We start from the raw sequence: 16,239 nt of genomic DNA on the forward strand, positions 1-16,239 counted from the left end.
TGGATAGGACTCACTGAAAATACACGTCAGAAAAGGCGCCCTTGCAGAGTCCAGTAAGTGGGCAGTTAGGCTCAGGGTTTATGTTCGCTGGGGTCCGGAGAGGGTGGGGTGGAGAGAATTTGGTGACATGGGGCTGGCCACCACCTGAGTGGTGAATGGTACTAACAAGGTCAGAAGCAAAACTGGAATGAATGGTTTTTGGTTTTTTTGCTGCCAGAGAGAGACAGAGCATGAACGGGGGAGGGTCAGAGATTTTTGAGACAGAGAGAGACAGAGCATGAACGGGGGAGGGTCAGAGAGAGAGGGAGACACAGAATCTGAAACAGGCTCCAGGCTCTGAGCGGTCAGCACAGAGCCTGACGCGGGGCTTGAACTCACGGACCGCGAGATCGTGACCCGAACTGAAGTTGGACGCTTAACTCCCTGAGCCACCCAGGCGCCCCTCTTTTTCCTTTTTTTAAGGAATGCTTATCTATGTTTACTTTCCTGTCCACTTTGGGGGTAAAGACAGAATTAAGAAGTCTGTTCAACTATTATTAAAAGTCTAAGGCCACAGCTTTTGTGTCTGGATTTCCAGATCTAAACGAACTGAAGTACCCTTGTTCTCAGTTGTTCTGTTTCCTTTTTGGAATGGTGAGCAACCAAACTTTTAATAGTGAAACTGAACCATGTTCTTCCTTTTGAGAATGAGGTTGAGGTAACATGATATTATGTGGAAGTATATTCAGAGTGGAAATATACTTTTTTGTGACTACCGTCCCTGTTGTGTTTTTGTTTTTAACATGAGTTCCATTTGAATTTCTAGAAGTTACTTCTTTATCTGTTTCATTAAGGACAAATGTTTGTCAGAGTGTATTTTGTTAGTGTTCTGGGAAATTAGAGGTTATCACTAAACCAGTATTTCAGAAACCCAAGTAGGGACAAGTGTGGTGAAGTTATTTTTTCCTTACGTTGGTCATGGCAAGTACTTTTTAAGAAGTGACTGGTCACTTTACTGTTTACTTTAATGGATATTTTGTTGTTTAAAATAAAAAGCAAGGGGCACCTAGGTGGCTCCATCGGTTAAGTGTCCGACTTTGGCTGAAGTCACAATCCCCAGTTTGTGGGTTCGAGCCCCGCGTCAGGCTCTATGCTGACTGCTGGGAGCCTTGAGCCTGCTTCAGATTCTGTGTCTCTGTCTTTCTCTGCTCCTCCCCTGCTCACGCTCTCTCTCTGTGTCTCACAAAAATAAATGTTACAAAAAAAATCAGAACAAAATTGCCGCACAAGTTGAGATAGAAAATTTTTATTGTAGTCAGCTCCTCCAGGCACACAAATCATGCCTTTGATCTTATCAAACACAAATATCAAGCAGTCTTTTGGTAGAAGTGTCATTTTTAATGCTTAACATTCTTAAATTTTCTTTTTTAAACATAGCACAGTAGCCCTTTGGAGCTAATAAGGAAGGGGAAAATGAATGTTGAGTAGGTAGTCACTGCCACAGCCAGATACGGGTCTGAGAGCTTATTTGTTCCAAAGAAATCTATGAGATCTTAGGAGAGTCCTCACTTTACAGGTGAGGAAACTAAGGCCTTGCCCAAAGCTGCACAGACTTCAGGGTCCTGGCCCTTCATGTGCTCCTTAAATGAAAATGTTGGGCAACAGTGGTTACACAGTAGTCCGGCACGTCCTTCCAGCTGTCCCCTGCCCCTCTGCCCCCTTCAGTGTTCCCAACTTTTTGAATTCAGGTGCTGCTGAATTTCAGAGTTTGCAACTGAGGATGTTCTCAACTCGAAGTAGTTTGCATCCCGAAGTATTTTTTTGAACTTTGGGCAAGGGGCTGTTCCTCAATTAAGAAATGCTGGTGATCAAGATATTTCTCCTTCAGGGTGTGGGGCTCTCTGTCTACCTTCTCTCTGGAGCCACTGTGCTTTAGGGTTGCATTTTGAAACTTTTTAAAAGTACATAGTTCCCTTTCCCAAAGGGGACATTTTTCCCCCAAAAAATTCAGACTTTTTTTCCCCTGACTCTCACTGAGACTGGCAGCTTCCAGTCTGAGAGCGATGAATGTGATTAGACAAGAGTACTTTATTTTTAAAATGTGTATTTATTTATTTTGAGAGAGAGCACAAACGTGTGCATGAGCAGAGGAGGGGGAGTGAGTGAGTGAGAGAGAGAGAGAAGGAGAGAGAGAGAGAGAGAGAGAGAGAGGAGAGGAGGTAAGGAGGGAGGGGATCCCAAACAGGGATCTTAAAAAGCTAACATGACCTGAGCCAAAATCAAGAGTAAGACACTTAACTGACTGAGCTCCCCAGGTGCTCAGGTGCCCCGATAAGAGTACTTTTAAAACCGAGGCATAGAATACAGAGCTTCTAACATGTGGTTGTTTCTGTATTACTTAAAGTCTGTTTTCCCTCTTTAATGAAATAGTAAAAGCTGGAAATGTTTTAAAAGCGATGGTGTTTGAAGAATGTGAACTCAATTATAAGAGTAGCTGATGGGAATATAAGCTGGTGCAGCCACTCTGGAAAAACAGTATGGAGGTTCCTCAAAAAACTAAAAACAGAACTACCCTACGCCCAGCAATTGCACTACTAGGCATTTATCCAAGGGATACAGGTGTGCCATTTCAAAGGGACACACGCACCCCCATGTTTATAGCAGCACTATCAACAATAGTCAAAGTATGGAAAGAGCCCAAATGTCCATTGATGGATGAATGGAGGAAAAAAAAAGATTTGGGGTGTGTGTGTGTATACACATACACATAATAGAGTGTATACACACACAATTGTGTGTATACACATACACACAATGGAGTATTACTCAGCAATCAAAAAGAATGAAGTCTTGCCATTTGCAACTATGTGGATGGAACTGGTGGGTATTATGCTAAGTGAAATTAGTCAGAAAAATCATATGACTTCACCCATATGAGGACTTTAAGAGACAAAGCAGATGAACCTAAGGGAAGGGAAACAAAAATAATATAAAAACAGGGAGGGGGACAAAACAGAAGAGACTCATAAATATGGAGAACAAACTGAGGGTTATGGGAGGGGTTGTGGGAGGGGGGATGGGCTAAATGGAGAAGGGGCATTAAGGAATCTACTCCCGAAATCATTGTTGCACTAGATGCTAACTAATTTGGATGTAAATTTTAAAAAATAAAAAATAAAATAAAAAAAATGCAAAATAGGATTTTACATAGAAAAAAATGTGAAAGGATCTGAGTGTTCATAGAACAACATATGGATTAATATAGAAGAAAAAAATATACATGATTCTTAACATGGTATTAAATCAACTTTTAAAAAATCTAAAAAAAAAAAAAAAAGTAGCTGAGTATACTCATTCCCCTTGCCTGTCGTTTTGTTTTTCTCCCTTTTTATTGACTATACAGTGTTAGTGGGTCAGCCTACAGTCCGTTTTATGTTTCACTTGTGAGGTCTAACTGGGAGATTTGATTCATGGATATGAAATAATTAATAAGGGGAAATCCCTAAGAAAGAACTTTTAAAGGTTATCTCGTTTCTTTTTAGTCACTGAAGTTCATTTTTTCCCCCCTTAAGTGGTTATGGTCCACTTCTTAAGAAGTTGTGAGTAATGTTTTCAAAGCTCAGAATACATTTTACAAACTCTGTTGTTACTTTCCAAGAGAAGGTTCTCCTGGAGAAATTCTCCCTATCCCTTGCCATGCGAGTCTGTGCTCTTTGATCAAGTACTTAAGGAAAATTCCAACAAATATTTATTTATGTTAATATTTTTATTAAAAACTTGTTTAATGTTTATTTTTGAGAGACAGAGAGCACGAGCAGGGCAGGAGCAGAAAGGGAGAGAGACATGGAATCCGAAGCCGGGTCCAGGCTCTAAGCTGTCAGTACAGAGCCCGACGTGGGGCTCGAACTCAGGAGCTGTGAGATCATGACCTAAGCTGAAGTCGAACGCTTAACCAACTGAGCCACCCAGGAGACCCTCCAACAAACATTTACTGACTGCATGCTTCCCCCTTAGCTCCCATGCTAGAGAGTATTTGTTTAGAAGGTTACAGAGTAGAGAGGGTGATATGGAATATGCAGAGATCCTGCAGTGGTGCTGTTAGAACCCATAGGAGTCCAGGCAGTACAGTCCTGAGGTGAGGCAAAGAGATGCTTCTGAGGCATGAGGATGTGGTGTCAGGCATGGGGGTGGTACAGATGACTGAGATGTAGGCCGGTGTGTTAGCTGACTCTCGGGCAGTCTGGGTGCTTGGAGAACCTGAGGAGGATCCACGTTAGGAAAAGGCTGAGACCAAATCTTGGATCACTGTGGTTGATCTTGGGTGCTTCATTAACAGTGGAGAGCTCAGTAAATACGCTCAGTAAGTCTGAGGGCTTTGGATTCCATAGGGTTAGGTGAGAAAGCGGAAGGCAAAAAACCAAGTAGGGGCTGATTGTGGTCATTTTGAGTGAGAAGCAATGAGGAGCTGCAGTGAGATGCATGGGAAGGGATGGGAGCTTGGAACCATTGCAGAAGTATGGTGTGGGGCTGTGGTGTAGGGCTGGGAGGGGAACAGACTGTGGTTTCAGCTCCGGCTAGGGAAGTCTGAGGAGAGGGTCTGCTTTGATGTAGGTAGGAAGTAGAAAGGCGAGTTTGAGTGTTGGCTTACTATGTTTTTACTGCTACCTCATTATTTGATGAAGTATAGATTGCTCTTTATTTTACTCCTTCTCTTTTAGATATTAGATATTCTTCAGTGCTTCATCAGTCATCACCAGGACATTCTGCTTTTAATTTTTTTTTTTTCAACGTTTATTTATTTTTGGGACAGAGAGAGACAGAGCATGAACGGGGGAGGGGCAGAGAGGGAGGGAGACATAGAATCGGAAACAGGCTCCAGGCTCTGAGCCATCAGCCCAGAGCCCGACGCGGGGCTCGAACTCACGGACCGCGAGATCGTGACCTGGCTGAAGTCGGACGCTTAACCGACTGCGCCACCCAGGCGCCCCATTCTGCTTTTGCTTTTGTTTGTTTGTGTGCTCATTTGTTTTTTTGATTGCACATATAAGTGAAATCATATGTTATTTGTTGTCTTGTCTGACTTCACTTAGCTTAATACTCCCTAGGTCTATACATGTTGTTGCAAATGGCAAACTATCATTCCTTTTTATGGCTAATACTCCATTGTATATATACGCCATGTCATCTTTATCCATTTATCTGTGGATGTATGCTTTGGTTGCTTTCATATATTGGCTAACGTAAATGATGCTGCAATAAATATAGGGTGTATATGCCTTTTCAAATTTTCATTTTCTTTGTGTAAGTTCTCAGTAGTGGTATTACTGGATCATACGGCATTTCTGTTTCTAGTTTTTTAAAGGAAACTTGTACTGTTTTCACAGTGGCAGCACCAATTTACGTTCCCACCAACAGTGCACGAGGATTCCTTTTTCGCCACATCTTTGCCAACACTTGTCATTTTCTTCTCTTTTTAAAAAAAGTTTATTTTGAGAGAGAGAGTGCAAGCAGGAGAGGAGCAGAGAGAGGAGGAGGGAGAGAATCCCAAGCAGGCTCTGCACTGTCAACATGGAACCCAATGTGGTGGCTCATTCCCACAACTCTGAGATCATTACCTGAACTGAAATCAGGAGTTGAATGCTTAACCGACTATGCCAACAAGGTGTCCCTTCATTGTTCTTTTTTTTTTTTTAATTAAAAAAAATATTTTATCTTTTGAGAGACGTAGACAGAGCATGAGCAGGGGAGGGGCACAGAGAGAGAGAGTCACAGAATCCAAAGCAGGCTCCAGGCTCCGAGCTGTCAACACAAAGCCCGACGCAGGGCTCGAACTCATGAACTGTGAGATCATGACCTGAACTGAAGCCAGACACATAACTGACTGAGCCACCCAAGTGTCCCTCCTCCGCCCCCCTTCATTGTTCTTTTGATTTCATTCTTTTAATGAGCAGTGGTGTTGAGCATCTTTTTCACATGTCTGTTGGCCATCGTACATCTTCTTTGGAAAAATGGGTATTCAGTCCATTTTTTAGTCGTGTTTTCTGGTGTTGGATTTTATAAATTTCTTTATTTTGGATACAAATCCCTTTTTGGATATATTGTTTGCAAATATTTTCTTACACTCAGTAGATTGCCATTGGTTTTGTTGATGGTTTCTTTTGCTGTGCAGTAACCAGGGCATTCTGAATGTAATTTTATCAACACTTAAGGAGCCCTTATTTTGAATAATGTTGGTGGAAGTCCTGGTTTTCCTATTAAAAAATAGCATTTTCTATTTTATTCATCTAATTACTTTCATAGTATCAACCAGATAAGATACATTTGGCCATGGCATTGCAAGTTTTCTGTCTTTTGTTTTTTTATTAATAGTGGGATTGGTTTTTAAACTAGAAGGTGAATTTAATACGGAGTTGAAATTGGCCTTTCATTCAAAACACAATGAAGATTAACTTCTCATTTTAATTAGTAAATGTCAGAGAGTTAGTAGTCCTTCAGAAAGCTGTGGTGTAAAAAGTAGAATGTAGAGGCACATGGGTGGGTCAGTTGGTTAAGCGTCCAGCTTCATCTCAGGTCTTGAGTTTGAATCCCACATCAGGCTCACTGCTGTCGGCACAGAGCCTGCTTTGGATCCTCTGTCTCTTCTCTCTCTCTGCCCCTCCCTCACTTATGCCGGTTCTCTCTCTCTCTCTCTCTCTCTCTCTCTCTCTCTCTGTGTGTGTGTGTGTGTGTCAAAAATAAATGTTAAAAAAAGTAGAATGTAAATAATTAATAGCTTGAAAAAAGCTACTAGTTAAATGTAGAGAAGCTTTTAGTTTAGAAAAGGGATTGTCAAATTATGTTAAATAGTGTGGAGTGTTGTCTGGGGATGATGAGAGCCATGTTTTGATATCCTTTTATGTCAGAAGATGGAATATTGGGACAGTAAGCCCTTAGGACTTTACCAGGCGCTTTGGGTGGAGGTTTAGCAGTTCTCCAGTGACCTGGGATCTGGGAGAGAAGGAGGAAGGTGTATAATTCTGTGCTTCCCCTGATACGTGGGTTAGAGCTGGTGACATCTGGAGGTGGAGGTAGAACAAGATGGCCCTGGGTCCGGAGTCTCGCGTTTCGGGTCCCCCAAGCAGGGGGGTAATGTTTGGGAAGTGGGTTAGGATGGGTCATGAGGAGATCTTCATTTCGACCCTGAGAGAAGTCAGACTTAGACCAGGAGCACCTTCAAGAGGTAGCAAGTAGTCTCATGAACTTTGTCAATGAAAATACTTTTCATATATTTCATTGTTGTTGAGACGGGCCTATTTCTGTAATACTGCTTTTCACGCTTACACCCCAGTTTCTACTGGAGGTGGGAGATACAAGTGGTGTGGCTTCCTATATTTCCTGTCAACTCTGAAACTTCTTTGGAGTGCACCTGGGCAATGGGGAACATTTTCCAGGTCTTTCTGTAGAGCAAGGCCTCAAGTGCTTAGGGGACCCAGGGCAGCTTGTAAACTCAGGTGCCTGTGGTGAAAGAGAAGGCAACATACACTCGGTTTTCAGAAAAAGTAGAACTTGGAGAAAGCTGTGGATGATAGTGAGTTGAGAGCTGAGAGCTTGTGTGTCCCTAAGAAAGGCTTGTAACAGGCTCTTAGCTCCCGGGGATTGTTTCCCCGTGTTTTGAAGAGATACAAAGTCACAAAAGTTTTCATTGTTAGGGGAGCAATTAAAAAGAAAACACACCTGTGGATCACATATGCTACTGCTGAAATCTAATAGAAAGGTGTTCAAAAGTGGCTCTTGGACTAAAAATCTCGCACCAAGAGGATTTCTCACATTTTAACCAAACTGCGGTTCCGTTGTGATACATAATTGACACAGCTGCATGAAGTATTTTTTTAAACATAAAAGAAACCTTCGTGATAAGAACCAAGAAACAAAGAGAGCACGAGCACCTAAGATGACCCATGAAAGGTGCTCACTGAGATGCATGTGTCCTGGAATGCTTGTTTACAAAAGTCTGCCTGCCCCCAGTGGTGCTTGCCTGTTAGTTATCTCCTCAGCCTCCAGACTCTGTTTTCCTTGCGGTGAAAGTGAGGTTTTTCCTTTGAGAAAGTCACTTTCTCCAGTTCTTCCTCATGTGCTATCACAGTGCCCGCTCTGCCCCTGATGGGAGGCTCAGACCATGACTGATAACCAGCTGTTTGTCTGACCCCACTGTCTCCAGGTTGGGGTGGAACATGAGCCCGTATGACCCCCTGAGAGCAAGTACTAGATGTTTGTGGAAATTCTCTGGAGGACTGGCTCTGAAGAGATAGTCTAGCAGTACTTCTTTTATTTTACTACCACACACACACAGAAGAGCCCACAGCTTCCTATGAGTTGAGACTAACACCATGGAAAGTGGCTGGAAGAATGGTATAAACCCAGCCTTGGTGACATCAGCAGAGGCCCCACATCAGCCCTTAAATAAAACCATACCCACAACTTTGGGACATTTAGTCTGTCAGCCAGTGAATCTCTTTTTATTGCAGAAGTCCAATTTTAGTTGTATTTTTATGTCACCTGCAAATGAAAAAATTCTGAGTCGGCTTCACCTAGAAGATTAACTCAGAAATTTTAGAAAACACCCTTAGGCTAATTTCTGTTTCTGCTTGAGGATGACAGGAAAGTGTGTGCCATTAGTTCTCCATTCTGTCCTTATTCCTCGTGCTGCTACCTGTCTCCTTTGACTCTGGACAAGAAGAAGAAGAAAAAAGGATTTTTGTTAATACAGAAAATACCAAAGATACTATCATTCATAGCAGATCATCTCCCTAGAGTGACATGAGATTTCCTTTTGGGTAAACCACACTGTGAGGTGTGTGGGTGGGGGTGGGGAGAGAACTGGTGCAGCACCGCCTTCAGCGGTCACAGCTCTTACTACCTTTTGCTCATCAATTCTCTGCAAGATGCTAGTGACACGAGCATCACCATTTCCTGACAGGACATCCCCGCAAAAGAACCACGTTAACAAAGTGTGGCTTTCCTTTCCCATAAGGCCGCTTTTTAAAATACTGTAACCGTTTCAGAGCACTGCTTCTACAATATGGCTAAATGTTGTTTTTACCTTCTCTGTGATGAATATGTATCTTAAACACTATCATAAGCTAGCTACAGAAAAGAAACAAATTGTTCCATAGCATAATTAAAAAAAAAAAAATCATACTGGTAATCTCAGGGAAGTGTCTGTGTTCATCCACTGTTGACCTTGCTCTACCATGTTTTTTATTGTAATTCTCGACCTGATAAACAGTAACTGTTAAATCAATGGTTGCTTTACTGTATCCTTACCTGGCTTGCACATTGTTTCCTGAAAAAGCTCGATTTCCACATTGCCCATCTACTTTAGCACAGTGGTTACAAAGGCAGTAATTACTTGGTGCTACTCAGTTTCTTCTTTGCTTTCATTTTCTCCGGTGGCCCAGTGGGGGGCATGGTAAAACCACCAGTGTTTACTAGTTTGTCCCGGCTTTTGGAAATTGTGAAGAATAAACACAGCCAGTTTCTTTGCAGATGTAGTTAGCCAAACATATATAGCGGGTTTAACTTTTCCAAGCATGTTTATCATAGGTTGGTGATTTTGTTCTCTTTAGAGGATATTTGCCCCAGAGTTAGGAGCAGGGAGTTTTTATGAGGGTGGAAGGTGGACACAGAGAGTGAAAACCTTCCTAGTTCTTGAAGAATTTAAGAGGTACTTTCTGAGTTTTTCCTAAAATCTGAGGAGGTCCCAGAGCATATGAAATACTAATTTTGAAAAAGTGGCAAATAAAAGTTTTAATTCTCTATGTAACTGTCTTTGTAGTTTTTTTTTTTAACTTTTATTTTTTTAATACTTGTTTATTTTTGAGAGAGAGAGAGACAGAGTGCAAGTGGGGGAGGGGAAGAGAGAGAGAGAGAGACCGAGACAGATACACAGATCTGAAGCAGGCTCCAGGCTCCGAGCTGTCATCACAGAGCCTGACGCGGGGCTTGAACTTATGAACTGTGAGATCATGACCTGAGCCAAAGTCAGACGCTTAACCGACTGAGCTGCCCAGGTGCCCCTGTCTTCCTTTCTTCATGTGTAATTGAGCATATTAAAGAAACCACCCATGTCTTGACTGTGAAATAATTTGGCATTGTTTTTCATACCTTAGGTTTTAAGGAAAAAATCCTGATACTATTGAAAATATTTTTATTAGTACATATACAGTAAAGCAAAAAAGTATATATACATGGCTTACAAAAATGTTTGAGAATAACATTTGGAAGATGGCCTGGATGTCTTCTAGGCAGTTAAGACCAGAGAAAGAATTTAGTTTTGGTAACTCACAAGCCAGCGACCATATCCCTTATCTACATACTTTAAATCCATCTCCTTTTCAGAAAATGTCACAAATTTTCATTTTATGTGTAATTTCTCACTCAAAATTACAAATTTTAGATTTTCCTTTTTTTCAAGTCCAGTTGCTTTCAAAGAAAACTGTTTCCCCTGTCCCTCGATGTATGTGTGTGTGTGTGTTTGTGTGTTTGTCCTGGGCATCATTTTTTTTTTCCTCCATAGCATTCGATAGGGAAAGTTGCTGGCAACATATACCAATAGCCAGTTTCCTTCAATAGAGTCCACTTAAAAATATTTTAACACCAGAAGTGCATGCTCAAGACGTAACTTATTAAGTCTTGATACAAAACATTCAGAATGTATCTTATTATCATCTTCAAAATGTTATCAAAGTGTTACATTTTGTTTTTCCTGCAAAGAACAGAATTTATATCAACTTCCCTTTGAAATGCTAGGAGATAAATCAGTAGGGAATTTCGTAAGTGAAATCAGAGAAAATTTGAGTTTTTCACTCCAAACAGGTCTCCAGTTCTTTATCAAACTCTGCCTGCTTTTAGGTTGGTCTTTAGTAACCCTGGTGAAAAAAAACCACATAAGTTAAATTCTTGTATTTAGAGAAGGAACACGCCCCAGTGAATTGTCTTGATTGCTTCCTATTTTCTTTATGGTATTTAAACTTCTACATGAACTGACGAGACGAGTGATTATACATTGAAAACTTGTGTTTTGATGGAATAAAATTGAACAATGCATGTATTACTTTTTTCTTTGCTGTTACAAAAGCAGGGGAACTTATATTTTGTTTTTATTATTATACTAAATTGAATAGTAATGCATAGAGATGATACTTAGTTGCATGGACATGTTTCTTTTGTATTCGTATGTAACTGAAGATTGCAAAATGTGTACATGGATTCTTTTTGAAAGGAGGTGGGAATTCACAGAGTGTCTGTGCTTTCATGCATTGTATTTCCTCTTTTGGTTTTAGAAGTTTCTGAGTCAGACTGAGCTTTTAATGGGATGTGCAGTTTCTTACATAAGATTTCTCTAAACGGCTGGCATAGAAAGAAATAAATAATAGGGTCTAGGCATACATTGGCAGCTGACAGTACTAGAGTGAATTCTTTTACGTAGAGCAAAATTTCTTTTGACCGGCAGCTGTAATGAGCTTCTGTCTGGCTCTGCGTGTAGGGGATTCTGGCAATGTGGTAAGGCACAAAACAGACAAAAAATACGAACATGATGCTGAATATATTGCGGCTAGATTTCTTCTTGACCGAAATGGAATTCCTTCTGGATTTCAGGTGGGACTTAAAGATTTTCCTCGTGATAGCAGTATAGAAAATGACCAACAAAAGAAACACAATCCAGAAGATGCCCACAAAGATGTAGTTTGATGCCTTGTGCCACTTAAGTCCCAGTTCGTTTTTAAGCTCTACACATTTTATATGCGTAGCCTTCCCGTACCTCGCTTTCTGGTTGGTCAGGATAATGTTGGGGACAGCCAGGAGGAGCATGAGCACCCACACCGTGACTGACAGAAGTTTGCTGTAATTTACTGAATGGATGAAAGAAGTCAAAAGAGGCTTTACAATTTTATAATACCTGTCAAAGCTGATGAGCCCAAAGAACACGATGCTGACGTACATGTTGACGTAGAACAGTACAGCTGAGACCCTGCACACGAACACGTTTATCTGCCAGGGTCCCAGGCCCGAATCCCCAAGAATCTTGAAGGGAAAAGTCAGGCTCATCAGAAAGTCAGCCACAACAATGTTCTTGAGATAGACGATGAAACTCTTGGAGCTGGACACGTAAAAGAATATCCATGCAGAGACACCATTGAGCAGGATCCCCGCAACAAAGACCGCCAAGTATAGCACGGGAATGATACTCTGAGTTATGAGGGTGTTCCGGGAGCAGGCCTCGTTCGGAGGTTGTGTGGTGGTGGAATTTATCATTCTGTAACTTCTGCAGGGGAGGCCTGGAAAGCAATGTGAAGTAGTCACTCAGAAGGGACTTACAGCATCTAATAAATAATTTGCCAAATAATAAAGGCCAGTGGATATAGTCAAACCTGTTGTGTTCTTGAAATTAAGTGTTAGCTCTGCATCAGACACGCCTTCCTCGTTCCCTCCTTCCCTTCTTCTCTACTTTCCTTTTAGGAAGGGCAGACTAGAGTATACAGATGACAGGAGAGAAAAATGGGAGAAGCAGGACAGTCTGAGAACTGTAGGTAATGGGATCAACGTTCCCCCAAAATGGTAAAAGTTCCTTTTAAAACTCCAAAGTTCGAGAAAGTACTCATTTAAATAAAGGCTCGAAAAATAACAAAACTGAGGCGCCTGGACGGTTGAGTAGGATAAGCATCCAGCTTTGGCCCAGGTCATGATCTTTTTGAGGCCCGCATCGGGCTCTGTGCTGATGGCTCAGAGCCTGGAGCCTGCTTTGGATTCTGTGCCTCCCTCTCTCATTGCTCCTCCCCCACTTGCATTCTGTCTCTGTCTCTCTCCCTCTCCTTCTCTCTTAAAAGTAAATAAACATTAAAAAAATTAAAGTAACAAAACTGTAAAGACAGAGAATGTTTCATTTTTTTCCTTTACTTCCTCTCCTCCCCTCCCCTCCCCTCCCCTCCCCTCTCCTCCCCTCCTTACACACCCTGCATGGAACCCAACATGGGGCTTGAACTCCAAATTTTTGTGCGATCAAAAATTCCAAAAAAAAAAAAAAAAAAAATGCCGAGTCCATTCTACATATGTATCAACATCCTGCTGGAAACTGTTCTGTGGTCATTCTTTTGCCTCAGGATAAAGTCCTAACTCTTTAATGCTGACCGACTGAAGTCCCTTCTTGGTCTCACCTCGGCTTCCTCCACTCTCAGCCGTGAGTTCCATGATTTCTTTGACCTTCCCTTTGCACAACCTTTCATTTCTGTGGAAAACCTTTTTGCTACCTTCTTGGCATGTTAACTTCTCTTCATCCCTGCAGCTAGGCTTGGATGTCACTTTCTTTAGAAAACGTTGTCTTCCTGTGCTTTGGTCAGAGTGGGTTATACTCCTTTTGTATGTGTGCTCCTAGCTCTGTGCCTTTCTCCCATCTCAACACTGATTTCTCCATCTGTTTCTTTCTTCTGTTATGGTAAGCCCCTTCATAGGGAGATCGTATTATTTTTTTTACCATTGTGTTCCTAGCATTATATTTAGGGCATTAGATAGTTAAAATACTTGTGAAATAAAAGAACATGCAATCTGGGAATTGAAGACATGAATCCCTACTCTTAAGAAATGTACAGGTAGTCAGGGATCGTGGGAAAGAATGATTGTGGAGGATGATGGGTCCCTTGAGATCAGAGGATGTATCTTGTTCATCTTTGTATTCCTGGAGCCAAGTACAGTGTTTCAAACACAGCGAGTAAAGAGTGTTGTCAGTAAAATTAAGGAAGTATGAGAAAGTCAAATTTGGAAATGTGGAATATGAAATTCAGTCACATTCCAAATAAAACAGTCGTATATGCAAACTTTGTGTACTACTTCTCACACAAGAACACCTTGCTTCTGTGTGCTCTTACTTCATGCATGCCACCCTTGGCTCTGATCATAATAGTTTGTAGTCCTATGCTTCCCGTCAGTCTTCTGTAGCCTGTTTTGAATTTTAGATGGTAAGCAAAGGGGCCACATTTTCTATTTTTAAATGTCCACTGTGGCAAGGAGTTTGTCTACTAAATAGTTTGTCTTGTCTCCTGATAGCCTGATGCCATGGGTCCAGAACTGTGTTCTTAGAATCCTGAATGTGTTGAGAATCTGAGCATATTATGCCCTTGTGTTGTACATCATTGTCTCCCTGCACCCCTCGTCACTTCGAGGTTGATGGAAGAGTATGACTGACCCAGATAGACTTCTAGAGCAAGGAAGCCTTCTGAAAGGGAGTGAATACTTAAGACTTGCTTGGGTCTTTCCCTGCAGACACCTTCTTCCTATTCTGGCCTGTTTTGAAGGAATCACAGGTAAGAGTCTTTGTTTTAGGATGGAAAGATTTGACATGTGATGGTTGGGGAAAAACACTATCACTGTTGCCTGCATTGTTACTAGTTAGACACAGTAGAGACAAAGGGACACTCCACATGAGTAATGAGCCGAAAGTAAACCCAAGATAATCTAAGCTCTTAAATATTTTTCTTTAGCAATAGTGTTTTTCTTAGGGCATTGTGTTCTCCAGCTGAATGTTTTACTGTTTTTGGTCTCAGCCAGGCTTCTGTACAGTGATAGATTGAAAGATGTGTGAAAATAGAACTATCTGAGGCATCTACAGGAAGTGAGGACAATTACATGCTGAGCCCAAAACATAGGAATATGTGTTGGATGAAAACAGGACAAGATCATAACAGGGACCTGTATCAATTTGACCTTTTAACATCTGTCCAATCTCCTCTCCTTCTCTTTAGTGTAGAGATGATTTAGTGTGTTGATGATGGGACCTACCGAAACTTCAAATCATTTCATAAATGGAGGAAATAGTCATATATAGATGCTGATTTTATACAATGATGCAAAAGTAAGAACTAAGTGAATCAAAAAGAAAACAAAGAATGTCTTGGTGTAGCCCACCTACTCTTCCTTTCCTGTCCCAGGCTCTTGGAAGGTTCACTATTTCTAAGCAGCTTGTTGCAGCCTGTTAAAGATGAGAGATATGCAAAGGAAGAACAAGGGGGAAAGGATGGTGATTAGCCAAGAAGTGGGTGCTCTAGTGAGCCAGTTTGTGGAGGTGCAGCCAGCCTTGCGCCTGGCTGGAGTTACTTTTGAGTTTTATCTCGAATTTCTGTACTGAAAGCTTCAAGAACGTAAGCACTGCTCCCTAAATTCTTGAGACTACGTTGAAGAAAGATTTCTATATGTGGTAGAACTTTTCAAAAAGGGACGCTTAAGAGTATGTCTTCAGCTTCTCGTAGGTCAGGCTCTTCCTTGGCTCACAAATCCAGGTAAAGGACCATGAAATGGAATGATATGTTTTAGTTTTATATCCTCACTTGGGTCTTTGGTAACATAATTAAAGAACATGGAGGAATGGGATTTATGAGACCAAAAGATAGCTATTAATGTGTAATAATAGCACATGAATTGCTTTTTCTCCATTTTTCTGCATAGCTAGAATGTCAAGTGCCACAAATTCATTCTAATTTAAAGTGAGTGCCCTTGTTCCTTAGTGCAATGTAGGGTCTGAGGATTGTGGTACTTTAAGTATTTTCAAAGTGCAGAGAATTACATTTAACCTTTGGGCTCTCTCTTTGTGCGGAATTTATTCGATACAGGCCATACAAAGCAATGCTCACTCCAGAAACATGCACCTTAATAAAAACATGCTTAATTGGCCTGAGGTTCATTACTCCTCTATTGTGTACCTATACACCTCGACCCATATCTCTCTTACATATGGACCACCCTTCCAATTATGTGCCATAATTCTTCTTTTTCTGGAGAAGAGGAATTACTCATAATTTGTGTGAAATTAATAACCTTGTGTATAATACTAGAGAATTTTTTCAGTTACCTTAAAATTCTTTTTGGCGTGGTGGGGGCGCTGGTAGAATAGGAGGCTTCCTGTCAATGAAGCAGTGTAGTCCAGTGTGTGCTTGTCATCTTGAAGTGGCCAAGGTGTTCCTTCCCTAATGATCCTGTATGGTGAGAGAAAAATGGAGAATTAATTGAGTGAGTACCAAAGTGTTTTTATTAGAGAAGTATGTATGGTAGCAATGTACTTTTTAAAATTCAGCTTGGATAATTACAAAATATTACAACATGTGTATTTCTTGTGCTGTATAGGTCTTGGTTGTCAGTGTTGACAAATATTGGTATGAACTTTTGGGGAAAACTTACTCTTGAGAGTGTTGGATAGACAGTGTTCTTAGTTACTGGTTACCCCCCCCCCCCCCC

The 16,239-nt window shown here is 41.2% G+C and overlaps 2 protein-coding genes across 12 annotated transcripts in view; one reads left to right on the forward strand and one right to left on the reverse strand.

Annotated features, from left to right (window-relative positions):
• Nucleotides 1-16,239, forward strand: part of MED12L (mediator complex subunit 12L) — a 341,839-nt gene that overhangs the window by 121,169 nt on the left and 204,431 nt on the right. The window lies entirely within an intron of this gene.
• Nucleotides 10,152-16,239, reverse strand: part of P2RY14 (purinergic receptor P2Y14) — a 78,449-nt gene continuing 72,361 nt past the window's right edge. For 4 of the 5 annotated variants that reach the window (XM_040480503.1, XM_040480501.1, XM_040480502.1 and 1 more), the window contains 2 exons: nt 15,857-15,980; nt 10,152-12,296 (listed from right to left, as the gene is read on the reverse strand). In XM_040480503.1, coding sequence (XP_040336437.1) covers nt 11,251-12,273 — 1,023 coding nt within the window. In that variant the 5' untranslated portion in view covers nt 12,274-12,296; nt 15,857-15,980 and the 3' untranslated portion in view covers nt 10,152-11,250. Of the gene's footprint in view, nt 12,297-12,389; nt 12,488-15,856; nt 15,981-16,239 lie in introns of all 5 variants that reach the window. The other variant, XM_040480504.1, reaches the window with a different exon arrangement.

The sequence above is a fragment of the Herpailurus yagouaroundi genome, unplaced genomic scaffold, assembly GCF_014898765.1.
Source record: "Herpailurus yagouaroundi ecotype Mexico unplaced genomic scaffold, PumYag 159, whole genome shotgun sequence".
Taxonomy (NCBI): Eukaryota; Metazoa; Chordata; class Mammalia; order Carnivora; family Felidae; genus Herpailurus; species Herpailurus yagouaroundi.